Genomic DNA, 17,342 nt, shown 5'->3' with positions numbered 1-17,342 from the left:
AGGGAGCACCTGGGAAGCTGCGGTGCTGCCAGAGCTGGGGACACGGTCACCCCCAGGCACTAAACCTCACCAGTTTAATAACCCTTCACCCCAGCGCAGAACACCAGGCTCCTTTTGCCATCCCCACCAGGTGTTTTTCACTCTTGGCCCTCTTGCCTCTCTCCCTGCCCCTGCCTGGCCTGGTACTTTAACTGAGGCAACGCCTCTGCAACCGAAGCAAAAAGGCTTTGGCCACTTGAAGCAGCTCTGGGCTCGGCGCAGCGTCCGCCCGCCTCTCCCTGCTCCTCCTGCCTCTCCCCGCTCAGCAGCCACAAACCGCGTTTCTGAAAACCAGCGGGAAAAAGTCGCTGTGATTCTCGGGGCTACTCACGCGGCGCAGAGGGATGAACGGCAGAAACCCCCCGAGAGCCGGGATTACCGAGCCGCTCTCCAGGCTCCGCAGCCGCGTGGACGTGGCTCCTGGCCAAGCCTTGCCACGTCACACCAGCCAACTGCCACCCCGTAGCGTGGAGTGGATGATGTTTGGGCAACTGATACAGCGCTTGGGGGTTTATTTAAGCTTTGCCTGCGCTTAAAACGTGGTTTAATTTCCCTTCTAGTGCAACAGGCTGGCTCAGGTCTTTAATCCTGGATCACTATGGATGCGCTGGTTGAATTTCTGTGTGAGGAGGCTCAACTAAAATGTGTTTAGTTCCTCCCCAGCAGAGAAGGGGTTGAGAGGTGCCTGTGTCACCAGCTGAGGAGCTGTCCCCGCGTCACTTACAGCCTCTCGGGGCAGTTGTCTGGCTGGTCCAGGTACCCTCCGTCCATCACGAACTTCAGCACCTGCTCGTTGGAGAGCCCCTGGTACGGCTGCTCCGCTAAACTGCTTATTTCCCAGAGGACGACACCAAACGACCTAAGAAACAGAGAAGAAAACATCCTGGAGATCTACAAGCGACAGTGTTTATTTTGGAGAATATACACTAAAAGAGGACGACTATATTGTTAAGAAGAGGATTTCCAAACAATCACAGAATCCCAGAATGTCAGGGGTTGGAAGGGACCTCAAAAGCTCATCCAGTGCAATCCCCCCATGGAGCAGGAACACTTTTGCCTGTACTCTAAGCCAGCAACTCACAATTTAAACCAGGTGTGTTAAAACTGTGCTCGAATCCGTCTGGAATCGCAGAGTCCGACTTACCACACGTCGGAGTACGTAGTGAACACACCGTCCTTCAGCGACTCGGGCGCCATCCACCGCACCGGCAGCAGCCCTTTGCCCCCTTTGCGGTAATAATCCGTCTCGTAGATGTCTCGGGTCATGCCGAAGTCTGAGGGAAGCAATGGGGACGTGTTACACGTCTGCGCATCATCTCCAGCTGAACGTTTCCCTCCCTCGACCTCGGGTCATTTTCACGCACCCTGGGTTTCCCATGGCCCAACGTGCAGCCATCTGTCCCCCTGTGATGAGTGTTCTAAACACCTCCCTTTCCCCTGCGTTTTTCCTACAGAGCTGTGATAGAGATGGCAGAGCTGCATTTTTTAGTAACAGCTTCCCTTCCAAACATTATTTCTATTCATCCCCTCTAAGTGAAACAGAGCTCTGTTTGCCCTGAAATGCCACGGCCTTGGCTTGGCGTCCAAAGAGGTGTGAAAAACCACCAGGCTGTGGGGTTTGGGTTTATTTTTACATGTTGTATTTGCTTATTTCTAACAGCGTTTGGGTTCAAAACTAGTTCTTGTGGAAGATAAACGGCTTTTCAAAGGCACCTGACCTAACAACAGGATTATCAGCCCTTGGTTTGCTGTACCCAACACTTTATCATAATTCTCATGAAATTCAAGAACAGTGATGTAACCCCAGGCAGCCCAGGCTGGAAAGGCAACAAGCTTTTCGGATAGAGGTTTGAGAATGGAGAAGGTGAGGAAAAGCTGCTCTGGCTCTAAGGGAGATTATTTTCTTACTAAAATCCATACAATTATCTCACCAGGGAGACACAGAGCAAAGTTTGCTGCGTTTCCAACGGGACCCACTGAAAATCCCGTGTTTGCTGCACTGGTCTTGGCCTTTACAGCCAATATGACCCACGGGGTTCTCTTCTGACCACACGTACGTACCTCCAATTTTCACGGTGAAGTCTTCCGCGACCATACAGTTGCGCGCCGCGAGGTCCCTGTGGACGAACTTCTTGGCGTTCAGGTAGGCCATGCCGTCGGCGATCTCGGCGGCCATCTGGATCATCTCCCTCAGCGTGGGCGGGGGCCGACCGGGGTTGTTCTACAAGGAACACAGAACGTTAGAAACCACATCGAGTGACCCTGCGGCACAACGGACTCTCGCTCCTGTCTCTACCTCGGCATCAGGTCTCAGAGAGCGAAGGTAACTCTTCAAATCTCCATGTGCCATTAACTCCATGACCACCAGAGTCGGTTGCCCTTTGGAGACCACCCCGAGGAGGCGAACCTGGAAAACAAGCAAGAGATTCCCTCAAGGTTGTGTCCAACCACACTGGGATATGGAAAATGGGGGACGTGGCAAAGCCAACAGCCCCAAACCAGAACTCAGGACAGCACCACAGAGCCCTGACACACTGAGAACCTTTGGAGGATGTGTTCTATAAAATATGAAATGCAACTGAGCTGTCATAAGCCTAAGATGCATTTAAAGCCACCCTAAAGATGACCTTAACCCACACGATCAATTCAATTCTATTCCACGAACGGAATCCAATTCAAATCCAATTCAATTCCATGAAATTCAATCCCATGAAAGCAAGGACACAAACTGGGATTAGATACCCCACCCCAGCCTTAAATCTTGACGCTCACACTACTAAAGCATCCACCCAAGGCTCTGTTTGATCGAGTGCTTCTGCGAGCCGAACGCCAAGCTTTAAAAGCACTGCTATGCAATGGCGCTCGCTAATCACACGAGGCAACGCTCATTACCACGTGGTGGCAGCTGAAGCCTTTCATCACAGACGCCTCGTTGAGGAACTCGATGCGCTCGCGCAGGCTGGCCGACTCGTTGACGGTTTTCACGGCCACGCGGGTCTCGGGCTCCCCCTTGACGATGTCCTTGGCGATGCCCTCGTAGACCATCCCGAAGGAGCCCTGGCCCAGCTCCCGCAGCAGCGTGATCTTGTCCCGCGGAACCTCCCACTCATCGGGGACGTAGACTGTGGAGCAAAAGGAAACGTTTCTGAGTCGAGCAAGTACCTTTCGAAAGACGTTCCAGCGCTGCCATGGGTAGAAATTGAAACAAAAAGACTAGAACACTCCATCAAGACAATGCCAACCCCACCCTGCGCTGCCTGGGTGACGACACAAGAGATAAAGCAGCGGATAAAGCGCTCACCGTCGCTGGCGCTGAGATATTCGGGGTTGGAGGATGCGTAGAGTGGTCCAGTTGGTCCTTCGGTTTGTCTGGAAAAGAAAACCCAACAAATTCTTCAGCAGGTTTGCAGCCTCTGAGGCACGAGGACCGCAGGCGGTTTGAGGGACTCCCAAAGCACCAGCAAACACACAGTCCCCGCTTCCAAAGGCACAAAATATTTCCTAAACTAATGTCGCAACCGCTTTGTCAATTAGAAAATAAAGACAGAGTTAATTCCAACAAATAAAATAAGATCTTTGAATACGAGTTTTGTTCTGGCGGAAACAGAAAATGGCACTCACCTCTTTTTCACGAGCACGTAAGCGGCTCCAATAATTCCAGCAATTATTATGGCAAAAATAATCGGAACAATGATAACAGCAATATTAGGCTGAGCATTCACTAAGAGAGAGAGAGAGAGAGTTGGAGGTGTCATAAGGGTCCAAAATCCAAGTCTTTTCCTCAGTAACATCGGCCCCTTGAATAAACTGAACAAATATGAAACTAGAGGCTATTTCAGACACAGAACGCGGGGCTGCAGCTCTGCGAAGAGAAGTCACACATTTCCACAGCATTGCAGTTCCTAGAGAGCAGCTGCATTGCTAAATATTTTATGAGCCCCTACGGCTCCCTGCGTGCTCCTTGCTAAACCCCCATCTCCCAAAAAGAACCTGGGCTTCTATCAGGAAATACGCATTGAAAACAAAATGAACTCACAGTAATCGGCCACGTAAAAATAGGTGGGTTCTGTCCAGGAGCCGTTCCCGGCCAGAGACGTCGCTCGGATGCGGACGCTGTAGTTCCCCGGCTGCAGCCCCCGCAGCCTGCAGCCCTGCTCGCTGGCAAAATGCTTGCGGGACACGCAGAAATGAGCTTCCTGCGGGAGGAGGAGGAGGAGGGGGCACTGAGGAAGGCTGCGTCACGGCACCGCCGCAACGGCAGCTCCGACAGCGCCCGGGATCCCCGCCTCGCCCCCGGTCTGACAAACCGTGACACATCGGGCTGTAAATGCACCCAAATTGGGTTTCCAGGTGCTCAGGTCGTTTCCCATCGAGCGGTTTGCCCTGGATTTGTGTTTTACGCTAGAGCTCAGCCCTGAAAGCGGAGCTGGGCCTGGCAAGGCCGCGCGGCTCTGCGTTCTGCCCACGAGCTCACCCCTTCCTCAACTCCTCTGCGCAGCTTAAATTGAGACGGATGTTTGCTGTGACATAAAGCTCCTACAAAAGCTGCATGCGCAGAGCTGGCAAATTAGATACACTTGTTTGGCAAACAGGCGCCGCAGAGGCAGATTTTTATTTCTCAGTGTTGCCACAAACCTCCAGGGGACACAAATCCACCGGCACAGCTCTGTGTCACGCTGGTTCGTACACAAGGAAACCAGCCGGGACCGAAAACCACACGCCCAAGGACTGTGAAAGACCGAACTCCAGGCAGAGTTCATTCTCCAAGCGTGTTAAGGGACAAGCAGAAACTCTCACCTCTGTCTCCCCGAGACGCCCGTAATTCACCTCGTACAGCACGATGAGGCCGTTGGGCTCCTTTGGCTCCTGCCACTTCAAGTGCACGCTGTTCTTTTCAACCACTTCATGCGTAACCGGCCCGACGATGTCATCGGCCTTGGCTGGAACCAGGGATGAGTTACTTTACTTCATGTCTTGGGCCAAATTCAAAATTTCATCTATCACCCTTTTCTATCTGGACATAAGGACAGCGCCGCCCCCACGACGTGTCTGTATTCCCACTCGCTGCCGCAGGAACAGCAGCATTTTGCATGCAGCCGTTAACCCCACGCTCCGGAGGATAATCACCCACCTTCGGGCATGGTCCTGGCGCTGACATAGGCTGCCACGCTGCAGCGCGACTCCTGCGCGTCGTGGTTGCAGGCGTGGAGCTCGATGCGGTACCCAGTGAAATGGCGCAGCCCCGAGATCACCAGCGACTCCTTGGACTTCACCTTTTCAAACGGCTTTTGCTCCTCGGCGTTCTCAGACGCCGCCGAGTTGTTCGGGGAGGACGGGACGGTGGGAATCACCACGGTGGCGTTGGCCACCGAGCCGAGGTCCCTGCGCTTTCTTGACGGCCTGTTAAGTAACACAGGTTAGGGTTTTATTTGCTGTTCAATACAACGGCGCTCAGCTGCAAAGGAAGAGGTCAAACGGGGGGGCTCAGAGCGCCCCGGAAAATTCAAATTCAATGCAACAAAGAAATTCTGGATTAAAAAAACCCCCAAAAATACGCAATCTGCCTCACCCCCTGTAATGCTTTAAAAATTATACACCCTGAGGCTCTTTCTCTGCACAACTTCATACAGGGAAAAACATGAAAATAAATCCAAGTCTAAAGTATTTGCTTGAGAATTTGAGTTTTTCTAGACCCTCTCAGGTTCCCCGGACGGGGCCGCCGCGTGTTGGGTTTAATGGGAGCAAACGACGTCGCGTCGCAGCCCCCGGGCTGGTGACCTTCGCCGTGCCGCATGTTCCCAGTGTCACAAACACGCGTCTGCAAAGCACGAGACCAGTGCCCAGTGCCCCCTCTGCCGCTCAGAGCCCTAAGGCTGAGACTAAACAGATAAACAGGTGATTTTAACCTTTTCCCGAGAGACCAAAACTGTTACGCTCTTTGCAACAGATGAATTTAAAACTCACGGATCCGGACTATTCGTTGGGTGGTTTCATTAAGCAAATAGCACCTCTGAAATTATTGCACTTCATCCTGAACAATCAGGTTTTGGCAGTTGTAAAAGCAGCCCTGGCGCTCCCTCGATTCCCAGTGCCATCAGCCAACCTTAAATCCAGTTTTGTCAGTAAAGAAACACAATCAATTCAGCCCAATTCAGAGCCATTCACAAATGTCGTTTTCATGGGTGGGAAAAAGAAAGAACTAGTATCAAACCAAAATTCCTTGTTCTAGCGCTTCACGTCCTGCCGCACATTTGCCACAGAGAACTCCAGGTTGGGAACCGACCAGCGCGGTGAATCAGTAACGGCGCTTTGTTATGATAAAGGAATTAACGTCGTTTTAAAAGCGGGCCGTGCATTTCAAGGGGATGATGCTCGTTTTGTGTGCGGAGCTATTAACGGGTACAAAGAGCGACCTGAGCTGAACCCGCACTTGAGGCGTCTCCAGCCTCTAAAAATGTCCCGGGGTGCTGGAGCAGATCCCAGCTGAACTTTCCGCTGCCGCCTCCGACCGCCGGGCAAATCATTGGCCAAAGGTGGCGACAACGGGAGCCGCGCAGCCCAGGTCCCGTCCGCAGCCCAGCGCCGTGCCCTGAAGTCCCTTCTCCTCCCACAGCAAACGCAACGAGGCAGAAAAGCCAACTTTAAGGTTTCCTCAAATCAGGTTGGACGCAATCATGGAAGTTTTTGCCATCCACCTGATGAAAAGGATCAACGGGACGCAAAGCGGCGGGTTCAGCAGAGCAAATTCCTGATTTTCGTTGTCTCTAATTACTAATTAACTCGTTATCTCCGCTTGAGCATTGTTGTGAACAGTGTCCCCAACAATGGGGCAGAGTTCAGAGACCCAGGTCCCAGGTTGGAAGGAATCTTGACAGCCAGGCAGGACATTTTTGGGCTGGAGTTACGCGCCACCGTTTGCAAAGTGTGGGCTCAGCTGTTCCTCGGCTTTCGGAGAAATCTGCTCTTCACAAGTAAAACAGTAATTTGATCACTGATGCAACAGAGAGTAAAACTCTGGAATAACTTCTCCCCTCTCAAGTAACAGTGAGCGAGAAAAAGCTTTTGAAGCTGTAAATCCTGATCTTCTCGTATTTATTATCCTGGATTTGCAGCAATATTCTTGCCAGATTCTCTGCACTTTCAAATCTGTGGTGCCTTCCCATGGCTGCTCCCGTGCAACTTTCCTTACGGGTCCTTCAGGAACTGCGGAATTCTCAGGTTGCGGTTCCTGCTCCCGTGACAACGTGACAACTCACACAGCACGGCCCGCGCGGGGATTAGAGACACGGCTCACCCAGTTTAAGCCGAGCTTTTCCACACACCTGCCAGGAGCAGAGGAACAGCCGCCCGTCTTCCCCCTGGTAAGAGCCCCTGTGTATCTGTCTGCACAGGTAACTGGGTTAACTGGGAAACTAAGAATCAAAAGAGTGACTTTTAACAGAGTCATTTCCCAGACCTTGTCCGCTCTGTAGCCCACTAACGTTTGTCACGGCACAAGTGTGTGTGACAGAGAGAGCAATGAGAAACTGCTGCTTCTGCAGTACCGGTGGAGAATCCACATGAAACTACACCCTGAAGAGCAGCCGTTTAGCTCCTTTCTGCCCCTCAGGACTTTCCTGGAAATCTCTCCACGGTTTGCACAGAATCCCGGGCTGGCTGAGCTCGGGAGGCACCTCTGGAGCTGCACGAGCCGCCCCTGCCCGGAGCCCGAACGTCTTCAGGGACGGAGGCTCCGCAGCCGCCCGGGCAACGCGCACCCCCCGCCTGCTCCAGGCTGGCTGAGCCCGTCCGAGGTGAGAGCAGGTGACACAGGAGAGAAGAAACACAGCACCAGCTTCTGATGGCCACTTTGGTCAGCCACGCAGGGAGGTGACAAGGTGTACAGACACCCCTGAGCTCCGCCTGGGCACAGCGAGGACTTAGAAACTTCTAGTTTGCTTTGCCAGAGCAAATTAATCCCTGAGGCTTGTGATGGTATCTCCTGGAGAAGCTACTTGACCATGTAGAGGGGAAGGAACCGCTGCTGTGGTTTCCAGCGGGGGTTTCTCAGCACATCGGGTGAGATGGGAGCTGGACCGAGGCCCATCTGCGGCAAAACCTCGTCCGGATGGGAAAGCGCACGGGGATGGGAGAGTCGTGAACAGCACGAGAGGAGAAAAGTGGAAAAGGAGGAGACAAGACGTAGGGGGAATAACTTCTCAGCTGCTCTGTCCTCTGCACCTCTGCCCTCTCCTACTCCCCACCGGCCTCAGCTCGGGGTTCCTGAGCAGGCACAGTATTGCCAGGAAAATTCATTCTAGTCTGCGCTGTCGCAGCCTGGGGCCTGTCGGAAACGACACGCAGGACGAGTGTCAGCAGGAAAGTATCTTTAGGGCTGACCGATAACAGCGAGAGGGGCTGGTACGGAAGGGATTAGTTAGCCCGGGGAAGACGAGGTTTCTTCCTTAGCAGGCTGACAAGGTGGCACATCCTGGTGACTGGTTTCTTCCTAAAATACATACCCCAGAAACTGGCCTGAGAAGCATCCCGGGCTGGCTGCGCAGTAACATTGAAGAAAGAAAACAAAAAAGAAATCAGAGTGTCACGGTTTGCTGCCTGAGTCAAGAGGTGTTTGGCGCTCGTACGCGGTTTGGTTCTCTGCTCTGAACACGTGTCCTGGCGTCGTTCTGCACGCTGGAACTCATCCTGATCGGCACTAGCAGCAAAGAACCAGCAAAAGGGGAGAACGTGCGCGAGGTGAGAGCTGCAGGCAGCAAATCGGGCTGGCGGGGGGGACGCCGGCTGTGAATGCACCCCACCGTCAAAAATACCCACTGCATTAACATGGCTTTTGGGAAACACCTGAAAATAAATGTTGCTTAGGTAAGGGCAGTAAGCAGAGCATAACGGAGAGAACAAACCACGTGCCGGCGGCGAGGGTGACGCCCTGGGGGCTCGAGCGCTCCCCGTGCGGGTGTACGAGGCGCGGGGACACGCAGGACAGGACAGCAGCACTGCAGCACCCGCGCTCCTTGAGGCGTTTCCCGGGCTGAGCGCAAGGAAGAGCACACACACCGCGCTGAAGGACAAGCTGCGGCACGGACAACTTCCCTCCTTTCTTTTCTTTTCAAGCTAGACCACAACATTTGGGGAAAGAAAACAAACCAGCTACTTTGGCATCACCCGAGTTTAAAGGAGCTGCGGGCCTGGAGCTGTTTGCTAAGGATTCTCTCACTCCACTCTCAGCTGAGGAGAATTCAGAGTCAGAAAATAAGAGCAGAATCTTCCAAACCTGCAATAACATCAGCTGTAGGTGCTCAGTTCTCAGTCCCCAACCTGCACATTCAGCTGGACCAGATGGGCTCAACAGAGCCGACAGAGACGGGCAATACGGCCACGTCCAGCCCGATATTTCGGTTTAATAATCAATTACATCCCCCTACCCCTGACCATCTGGGCAACATTGTTCGCTATTCATACCTGGGGACAAAAACCTCATTGTGAAGATAGTTCTCAAACGTCTTGCGGAAAGCGGACTCTTCCAGCTCCTTTTGTATTTGAGAATCTGTTTTAGGACAGGAACAACACTCTCCACTGACGTCCTCGTTTTCACTCTGATTATACTTCTGAGGGTCTTCGGATTCAAAAGGAGGAGACCACGTCCTTGAGGGCAGTTTTAACCCTGTGGACAAAACCGTTTTGGTGTCACTCACACCTGACACAGCAGTAGCAGATGTTGGATCCTACAAAGATCGAAGCCAAGAGTACACAAGATTCCTGGTGCCTCCTGAGCTTTTGGACCCGGTTGAAGCAGCTTTCCTTATTTTCTGACAGGCCTTTGATTCCAAACTGTGCTATTTCTGACAGGGAGCTCAGAGTTCCACCCAGTTCAGCTCAGTTCAGGTAACACGGGGCTGTGGGTGAGATTCTGGGCGTGCTCAGCAAAACTGCGCTCCCAGAGAATCCCAAACCGGGCACAGGATCTCTTAAAGAATCAACCTGGCCGCTGATCTCCAGAATCACTGAGATCTTACTATCTCCATAGCTGTTATTAAACTTATTACTTGGTTTAAAAGGAACAGTGCAGCAGGGAGATCTCCAAAGGCAAAAGAATATCCCATTACTTTGTTTTTGGAGAGCCTTTGGTAGAGCCACCTAATGTAGCTGAGCACTGGGAGAACACAGCTGTGCCTCAGCCTGTCTACTGAACAGTAACCTTGAAAACAGCAAAACTGGGCACCCGGAGCGTCCCCAACGCGTGTGAAAAATCTCCAGGCGATCCTGAGAAAGGCTGAAGGAGAAACACGCACCTTTTAAGCAGTAGTCGAGCTCATAGAGCTCGCTGTCTTCTGCCTGCTGCTGCCAGAACACCAGGTAGTGCGTGATGTTGCCGTTGGGCTCGGAGGGCGGTTTCCACTTCAGGATGATTTGGGATGAAGAGTTGGAAACGGAGATGGGATCTAAGGGGACGGATGGAACTGCGAGGGAGGAAAAGAGACAGCGCCACGTCAGTCCCACCGCTCCGCTGGGTGGAGCCAGGGACGGGCACAGGACACCGGGACCCCCAGCAGGACACACCGCTGGGCCACACAGCCCTGGTGCAAGAGCTGCGCGCTGGCACCAGCTCCCCACGCAGCAAAGCACGTTATTCCATTTGTAGGAATACCTTCCAACCAAAGCAGAGCAGCAAGAAGTTTCATGGACATGGGACTATCAGGTCTCTCAAGCAGAAGACAATTTACATCTATTTTTGTTTTTCACTCGCAAAGCAACATTAATCTAGTGACACTGACCAGTAGCGTTGGTCTGAACGTAGATGATTTCACTCTTTGCACCGTAGGTTCTTCGTTCATCCGAGAAGGTGACCAGAGTTTTGACAAACACGGCGTATTGTGTCCACGGCTTCAAGCCCCTCAGAAGCCACCCGGGCTGGGCCTGGGCCTTGGGCTCGTTGGAGCGCGGCGGCGGATCGACGTCCACAACCGTCCAGCTGTTCGATCCACACGCGTCTTGGCCATCAAACTCCGTCACGTTTTGGTAGGGACTTGAGGGAAAAAAAAGCCTCAAATTAACATAATTCAAGCTTTTAAAAACATATCTAAAGACATTGTTGTAAAGAAAGTTGTAATTCTTTACCCTTTGGAGAAAATAAAACTACCTCGTTGTGCGCATTCTGAAAACAACGTGCTTTTCAACCCAGATTGGGTACTGATCCCAACAGCTCAATCCAGGCTCACTATTTGCAGCTTTACAAAAATCAGCTTGGTAACCTTGATTCTGAAAGGATGTTTCCCACCTCAAAGAGCAGAAATACCTCAACAACCCCTGGAGATAGTGGGGAGGTGATAAACTCCATGGTTAGATTATGTATGTCTAGAACAGTCGGAGTAACTAACGTTTGGATTGCTGCTAAATGAGGAATTTTGACTGTACACGGGAATCTCAATGAACACTTTTATAGAGGGTGACAGTGGAAACTGGGGCGTAGGAGCCTGACGATCCCCGAGGGGACCACTTACGCTTCTTTGTAGAACAGCATGAATCCCAGCAGGTCCCGGAAATCGGGCGGCCAGTACGGCTCCCACTTCAACAGGATCTTGTCGTGAGAAGTTCTGATAGAAGAAAACTTCAGCAATTCATTTTCGCCTGTAACGAAAGCGACAACAGCTTTGTTAGTGCTAAAAAAGGAACGTTTCTATTGTCGATTATTTCAGAAGTTTATTTTCTCCAACGTGAGAACTTTGGCGTTGAGAAGAGCTGTTCATTAAAACCTTCCCTTTCGACGCTACTCCTGCTTTAAGTCAAGGTTGGAGCAGACGGAGCTCCGATGGGATCGGCCGCTCCTGCAGCAGAGGGAGGAAGAACATTCATTCCACCGGCCCCACAGCCAGAACAAACACGGCTCGTGAAAAACCGGTCTTGAAATGTCAAACCAAACAAAAAGCCGCACACGTTGGCGAACTGCGGTTTGGGGCGTCCTGGTGAACGGCTCAGCAGAGCGGAGTCAACGCTGGCGAAGAGAAACGCGAGCACCTCCGGCTGCCCAACATCCAACCACCAGCACCGAGCCTAAAAACCTCCGCGAAGCGCAACGAAAAAGAGCTGCAAAAATATCTCTGTTGCCACAGCGACTCCTCTGCGTGGCTCCAGAGACGGTGCACATCCTGTTTCCCCGTGGGACTCATTCCGTGCGCACTGTCACCTCATGACATGGGGAAAGAAGATTATGACTATTAATCAGGTTCTGAGCACAAAGTCCTTGCCTGGCCTGAGCTTAAGTTGCGCTAAACTCTTCAGGAAGACACAACAATAAACTCGACCCTGAAAAAGAGCAAAATTCTGAAGACCAAAGGATGGTTCTGGCCAATGGAGAACCAAACCGCACACCAGGGGCTTTACCAAATGGACAAAGCCGGTCCCTGGAAAACCAAGGACTAGGCCAAGGGAAATATTATAATACTTTAACAGGAGAACAAGGCCAGCAAGGCAGAGGGAAAGGCAAACGCCGCGTCTCGCCGCACCGCGAGTCTCTTACACGAGGCTTGGTCGCCGTTCGTCTTCAGGGCAATGTCGTTCCTCTCCTGCCGCCCCTTCGTCCCCGAGATCTCTTCCATCCTGTGGATCTCGGACAAGCACAGCTTGGGGTTGTAGTGGAAGAAGAGCTTCCCCCGTGCGATAGTGAGGTTGTGTTTACTCCAGTCCCAGAGCTGGCGGAGATTCTGGTTGTCCAAGGCGTAAAATGAATAATTCCTGAAAGCAGAGAATGACAATGTGGGTTGGGGGGAGGGATCCACTGAAAACTCCTTTTTTGTTTGTTTTCTCATGCACTAATCCAGACACCAAGGAAAAACGAACGCAAACTATCTTCCCCATAGGAAGATTTAAAAGAACTCAGGAATTGCGTACAATACGGCACCGGCACACCTCAGACTTCCAAGCGCTAAACCAAAATGTCTTTTGGAAGAACTCACCCAGCCTCCAGGGTTTCTCCTCTGATCAGATGGAGTTTACGAAAGAAAGAAAGAGAAACCAAGGCGTAAGAGCGGCGAATTTTCAGGTAACCCGAGATTTCTTCTATCAAGCCAAGATTCGCTTCTAGCTCAGCTGCTATGTTATCTACGGAGAGGAAACATCGGCTTTAGTTTTCTGATATCACAGGCAGAAACACTGATATTGGAGCCCAACTGTATAGATAAATAGAACTGCTTTACGTAGATTTGTAAGACCTTAAAAAACCAGCAAAAAGCCCCAAGGGAACATGACAAGGGCCTTTCCTTTGCCGGTACTTTTCCCACCCGATTCAGAGAGCAACGCCGCAGCCCCGGCGCGGCGGCGTGTCCCCGACCCGCGCTCGTGAGAACTCGTGAGCACTCACTTCCCCCGCGGATGTTGATAACCAAGCTCCCGTTCACCACGGTGCAGCCGCGCAGCTCCTGGGCCGACGTCACCGAGTCGATGGTCTTCTCCTTGCCGAAGTCGCAGACCTTGGGGCAGGGCCCGGCGCACGGCGTGCAGTGCAAGCTGCAGAACGACACGACCAGCAACGGCAAACGTGACGCTTTGCAGAACGCCGGCCGGGGCGTCCCCAGCGACTCTTACAAGCGGGGTGATCAACTCAAAGTGACAATACATCATGGGGGTCACTTGCCAGCTCTTCGGAACTCCAAATAACGGCTGATAACAATTTAAACTGTCATTTCTACATTCTGAACGCTAATCGCCGAGTCCCTTCCTACGTAACGGCAACCAGAATGACTGTGACTGCTTTGAACAGTCCGTCCACCCCGCTGCTGCTCAGTGCTACACACACCAGGGGTTCACGATCAGGAATCCCCGGCCCAGTCTCCATCCCAAGATCATTAATCAAACGTGTATTTAATGAGCGGAGAGCCGGCCGTGCATCAGGAATCTCTGATTAAGGGCTGTACATAAAGTTGCTTTAAGAAAAGACAAGCAGCCATGTGCTCTGGGGAAAGAATTATTAAAGGGCAGCTAGTCAGCCGCTTGCCCTGGTCGTACCACCGTAAGAACACGCTCCCGACTGTGTCAGAGGAATAAATGCTGAGGTCCGACCCGCAGCCCGACCCAGCGATGGCTGGTGCCTCACAAGCCGCGTATCTACTTCATTCTTTTGAAAAGCAAAACAGGAAACGGAATAAAAAGTCCCATTAGAGCGAATTCCCCGAAATTCTGATGGCAGCAGCGAAGGCAGGCGAGCACAAAGCTATCAATACTCATAGGAAATCTGACTCATCACGACATACAATGTTATTGTGGGAACAAACAAAGTTTTCAGTGATAAACAGCCCAGCAGCATAAATTATTTAATTCCTTTGTCGGAAAGCCCTGGGAACAGTCAGAACGGCGTCCCCTGCTCTGACCGCGCCGCGGTTGTTTGTTACTCTGCCCGTTTGCGTCTGGCACAGCGTGAACCCGCTCAACGAACGTTATTAGGGAGATGAGGACAGACGTTCTGAGAACCATCCACGCCAAACACGCTCCGCTCTTTTCATTAGACGCCACTTTGCACTTTTCTGCTTAATGGCCGGGCTTTCGGGTCTGAGTTCTGCTCAGAAGGGACACGGGGAGGGGACACGGGGTCACTAAAGCCTCGTCACTGCCCGTCTCCCTCGTCCCACTCGGTTACAGAAAGACCTTTCCAGCTCCAGCACCTTCCTCTTCCTTATCCTCTCTCTCCACTTTCCCACTCCCACTTTTTCCAAACTTAGAGGAAACGAGGGAAGCAGATAATAAACCAATAGGTAGACCTGGCTGCTTTTAACGGCTTTGAATTAGCAAGGTATTACTTTGCAAATCATATTAAAGTCAACCAGGTAATTATCACAGCCACTCCAACCCAGAAACTTTTCTTAGTCTTGACACAAGGCACAAATTCGCTGTCCGAGCGAGAGAAAAGCGCAGCGCGAGAACCGCTTCCCGCCCGCAGACGCGCACTTACTTGCTGGAGTTCATGATGTACCCCGAGGGGCACTCGTGAACACACTCGTTGTTGTGGATGACGTGACACCCCGACTCCCGGGCGTTCTTGCACTTGTTGTGCAGCTCCTGGCAGAAGCCGAAGGTGACGCAGCGCCAGCCCTCGAAGCGATAGTACCCGGGCGGGCAGGTGTCCACGCACTTGCCTTCCAGGTAGAAGTTGCGGCAAGCCACGCACTTCTGGGGGTCGTTGGGCTCCGTGCAGTCCCCGAGACACTCGCTGTGACAGCACTGACCGTCCGGCGTGCAGCCCTGCGACTTGCAGGCAGGCGGACAAACTGCGGACAGAAAAGACAAGAGGCGGCTGAGCAGCGCAGGACCAGCTCGCGGTGCACGGCGGGAACCACGAGCAACACCCCTCGGCCTACCTGGTTTGGCAACTTGCTTTTCACAGCGGCATCCGCGAGCCGCCTCATTTTCACTTTTTAGTGTGAATTCCAAATGTCAATAATCTTTTTGAAGCGCATTATCATTCGCTCTCACAATTCACTGATGCTCGTCTTCAAAAAAAATAACCCCCCGAGTTTTTGTCTCCTCTCAGTCCGGTGTGACAAGCCTGGTGACTCCAGCATTCTGAAGCCCAGAAGCAATGGGACTCCAGAGCAAGAGCCTGGGACAGCCCGTTTCGGTTTATACTGCAAATAACGCACGTCCGACACTTTCACCAACCCTCCGGGTTTATCAGGATTTGCTTCCCGTTACATACCAACCCGTCACCGTCTCGCTGCGGCCGCTGCTGCCCGGGCACCCAGCACAGGCTCTCGGTGACTGTCCCCGCGAGTCCGACACGGAGAGCACCCACGAGTGCGATTGCTCAAGGTTCCTAGGGTTTACTTTTTAATCACGCATCACTTAGCACCTCACAATGCTTTTAACGAGTGGTTTGGGCTTTGAAATGGAACCCGAGGAGCAAACACCACGGCTGGGGCTGAGCGAGGAACGTTGGCCGGTTCCGTTCAGCTCCACGAGCAGCGTGTGACCCGTATGGTGATGATCAAACCCCAGCTGCACGTAGGGCAGAACATCCCCCTTCGCCGCAGCCCGACCCACGTATAAACCCTCAACTCTAAAGGTTTTGAGAAGATACAATTAAACTGTTTTTGAACCGTGCTTAATGTTTCTCTTTTTCCTGTTCTAGAGCTTTTGATGCCTGACATGCCGCTCGAAGGGAGCGAAGCAGCCGAGGCAACGTCTCTTTCCATTAAGCAAAGAGCAGAAAGCGTCAATCGTTATTTTGCGCAGATCCTCATTACCCAAGGTCCTGAAGAGATGCCGTCCTGACGTTACCAAAGCATGTGTGCTACAAACTATTGCGTTTTTCCCAAATGAGCAGCTGGAAGTCGCACAGAAACCTCTCCAGGGTTTCTCCGCTACCACTTCTTGCAATTATTACTGCAGCGACCAGGTTGGGTGACTCTACGTGTGTCGGGTCTTTTGCTTTGGTTTGGTTTTGGCTTTGTGTTTGCGGGTCTTTGTCTTGGTTTGGTTTGGTTTGGAGGTGGGGGGGCTGTTTTTGGTTCTCTGGGCCACATTGCACTCTCATTGCAGGCCGGCGCTGTCCCTAAGGTGACACAACACTTCACTAACACACACTTAACTGCCCCCTGGACGGGGGAGAATCGGAGCCCACACTGCGGTTCAAACTTCTCATTCCAGGGGTGAACAAATATTTAACCAGCTCAGTAGCGTGGCTCCAGAGACCTGGGAAACAATGCACTTTTACAAACCTTTCTGATTACAGATTCCAAGAGCCGTTTCTTCGTGCCGCTGAGGCCCAGCTTGGGGACAAAAGGCAACGGAGTCAGCGCGAAGGAATTTCTACCTCTGGATCGCTCCGTTTCGCCACCTCCCTGCGCGCCAGGTGAAAACAGAACACGCGGATCCTGTAAACACGTTCCCGAGCCAGCACGGGTAACCAGGAGATCCATAGTGAACAGGCAAGTCAATCAAGCGTTGAGCTGGTAAACAGTCTGGATACGGGAGTACGGCTGAAAACATTAAGCCCTGTTTCTTGCTTTCTGCTAAAAAGCAGCAGCAGCAAATGGCTCGAAAAAGGAAAAAAGAAACGTAAATCGCTCAGTTTTGCTTTTCCTTTGGGATTCGCTGCCATGGGATGGGTTAAAACAGCAACGAGCTGGGTGACCTGAGCGTTCCAAAGGACGGGGGTGTGACGAGAGGGCCGCGGCTCATTAGGAAGAAAGTTTACACAGTAGTAAGAACATTGAGATGCTGCGTTATACACTGCACAAGGACAGCCCACGGGGGCTCGGGACCAGTTTATCATGAATCCACACGATCCCTGTCCTGTGTAACATGGGTCGGTTCGG

General features: G+C 52.2%; 1 protein-coding gene across 1 annotated transcript in view; it reads right to left on the bottom strand.

Annotated features, from left to right (window-relative positions):
* INSR (insulin receptor) overlaps positions 1–17,342 on the bottom strand; it is a 41,268-nt gene that overhangs the window by 4,554 nt on the left and 19,372 nt on the right. Inside the window, exons 3-20 of the mRNA XM_082071926.1 lie at positions 14,978–15,293; positions 13,394–13,539; positions 12,990–13,134; positions 12,554–12,768; positions 11,538–11,664; positions 10,812–11,062; positions 10,329–10,496; positions 9,499–9,700; positions 5,171–5,439; positions 4,837–4,979; positions 4,076–4,235; positions 3,661–3,760; positions 3,341–3,408; positions 2,932–3,161; positions 2,336–2,446; positions 2,101–2,260; positions 1,184–1,313; positions 764–898 (exon numbers count right to left, since the gene is read on the bottom strand). Of these exons, the coding sequence (XP_081928052.1) occupies positions 764–898; positions 1,184–1,313; positions 2,101–2,260; positions 2,336–2,446; positions 2,932–3,161; positions 3,341–3,408; positions 3,661–3,760; positions 4,076–4,235; positions 4,837–4,979; positions 5,171–5,439; positions 9,499–9,700; positions 10,329–10,496; positions 10,812–11,062; positions 11,538–11,664; positions 12,554–12,768; positions 12,990–13,134; positions 13,394–13,539; positions 14,978–15,293 (3,076 nt within the window). The remainder of the gene's footprint in view (positions 1–763; positions 899–1,183; positions 1,314–2,100; positions 2,261–2,335; positions 2,447–2,931; positions 3,162–3,340; positions 3,409–3,660; positions 3,761–4,075; positions 4,236–4,836; positions 4,980–5,170; positions 5,440–9,498; positions 9,701–10,328; positions 10,497–10,811; positions 11,063–11,537; positions 11,665–12,553; positions 12,769–12,989; positions 13,135–13,393; positions 13,540–14,977; positions 15,294–17,342) is intronic.

Source organism: Streptopelia decaocto (genome assembly GCF_964273445.1).
Source record: "Streptopelia decaocto genome assembly, chromosome: 24".
Classification (NCBI taxonomy): Eukaryota; Metazoa; Chordata; class Aves; order Columbiformes; family Columbidae; genus Streptopelia; species Streptopelia decaocto.
Note: the sequence above shows the minus strand (reverse complement) of the source record. Positions and strands in the feature narration are given on the sequence as shown.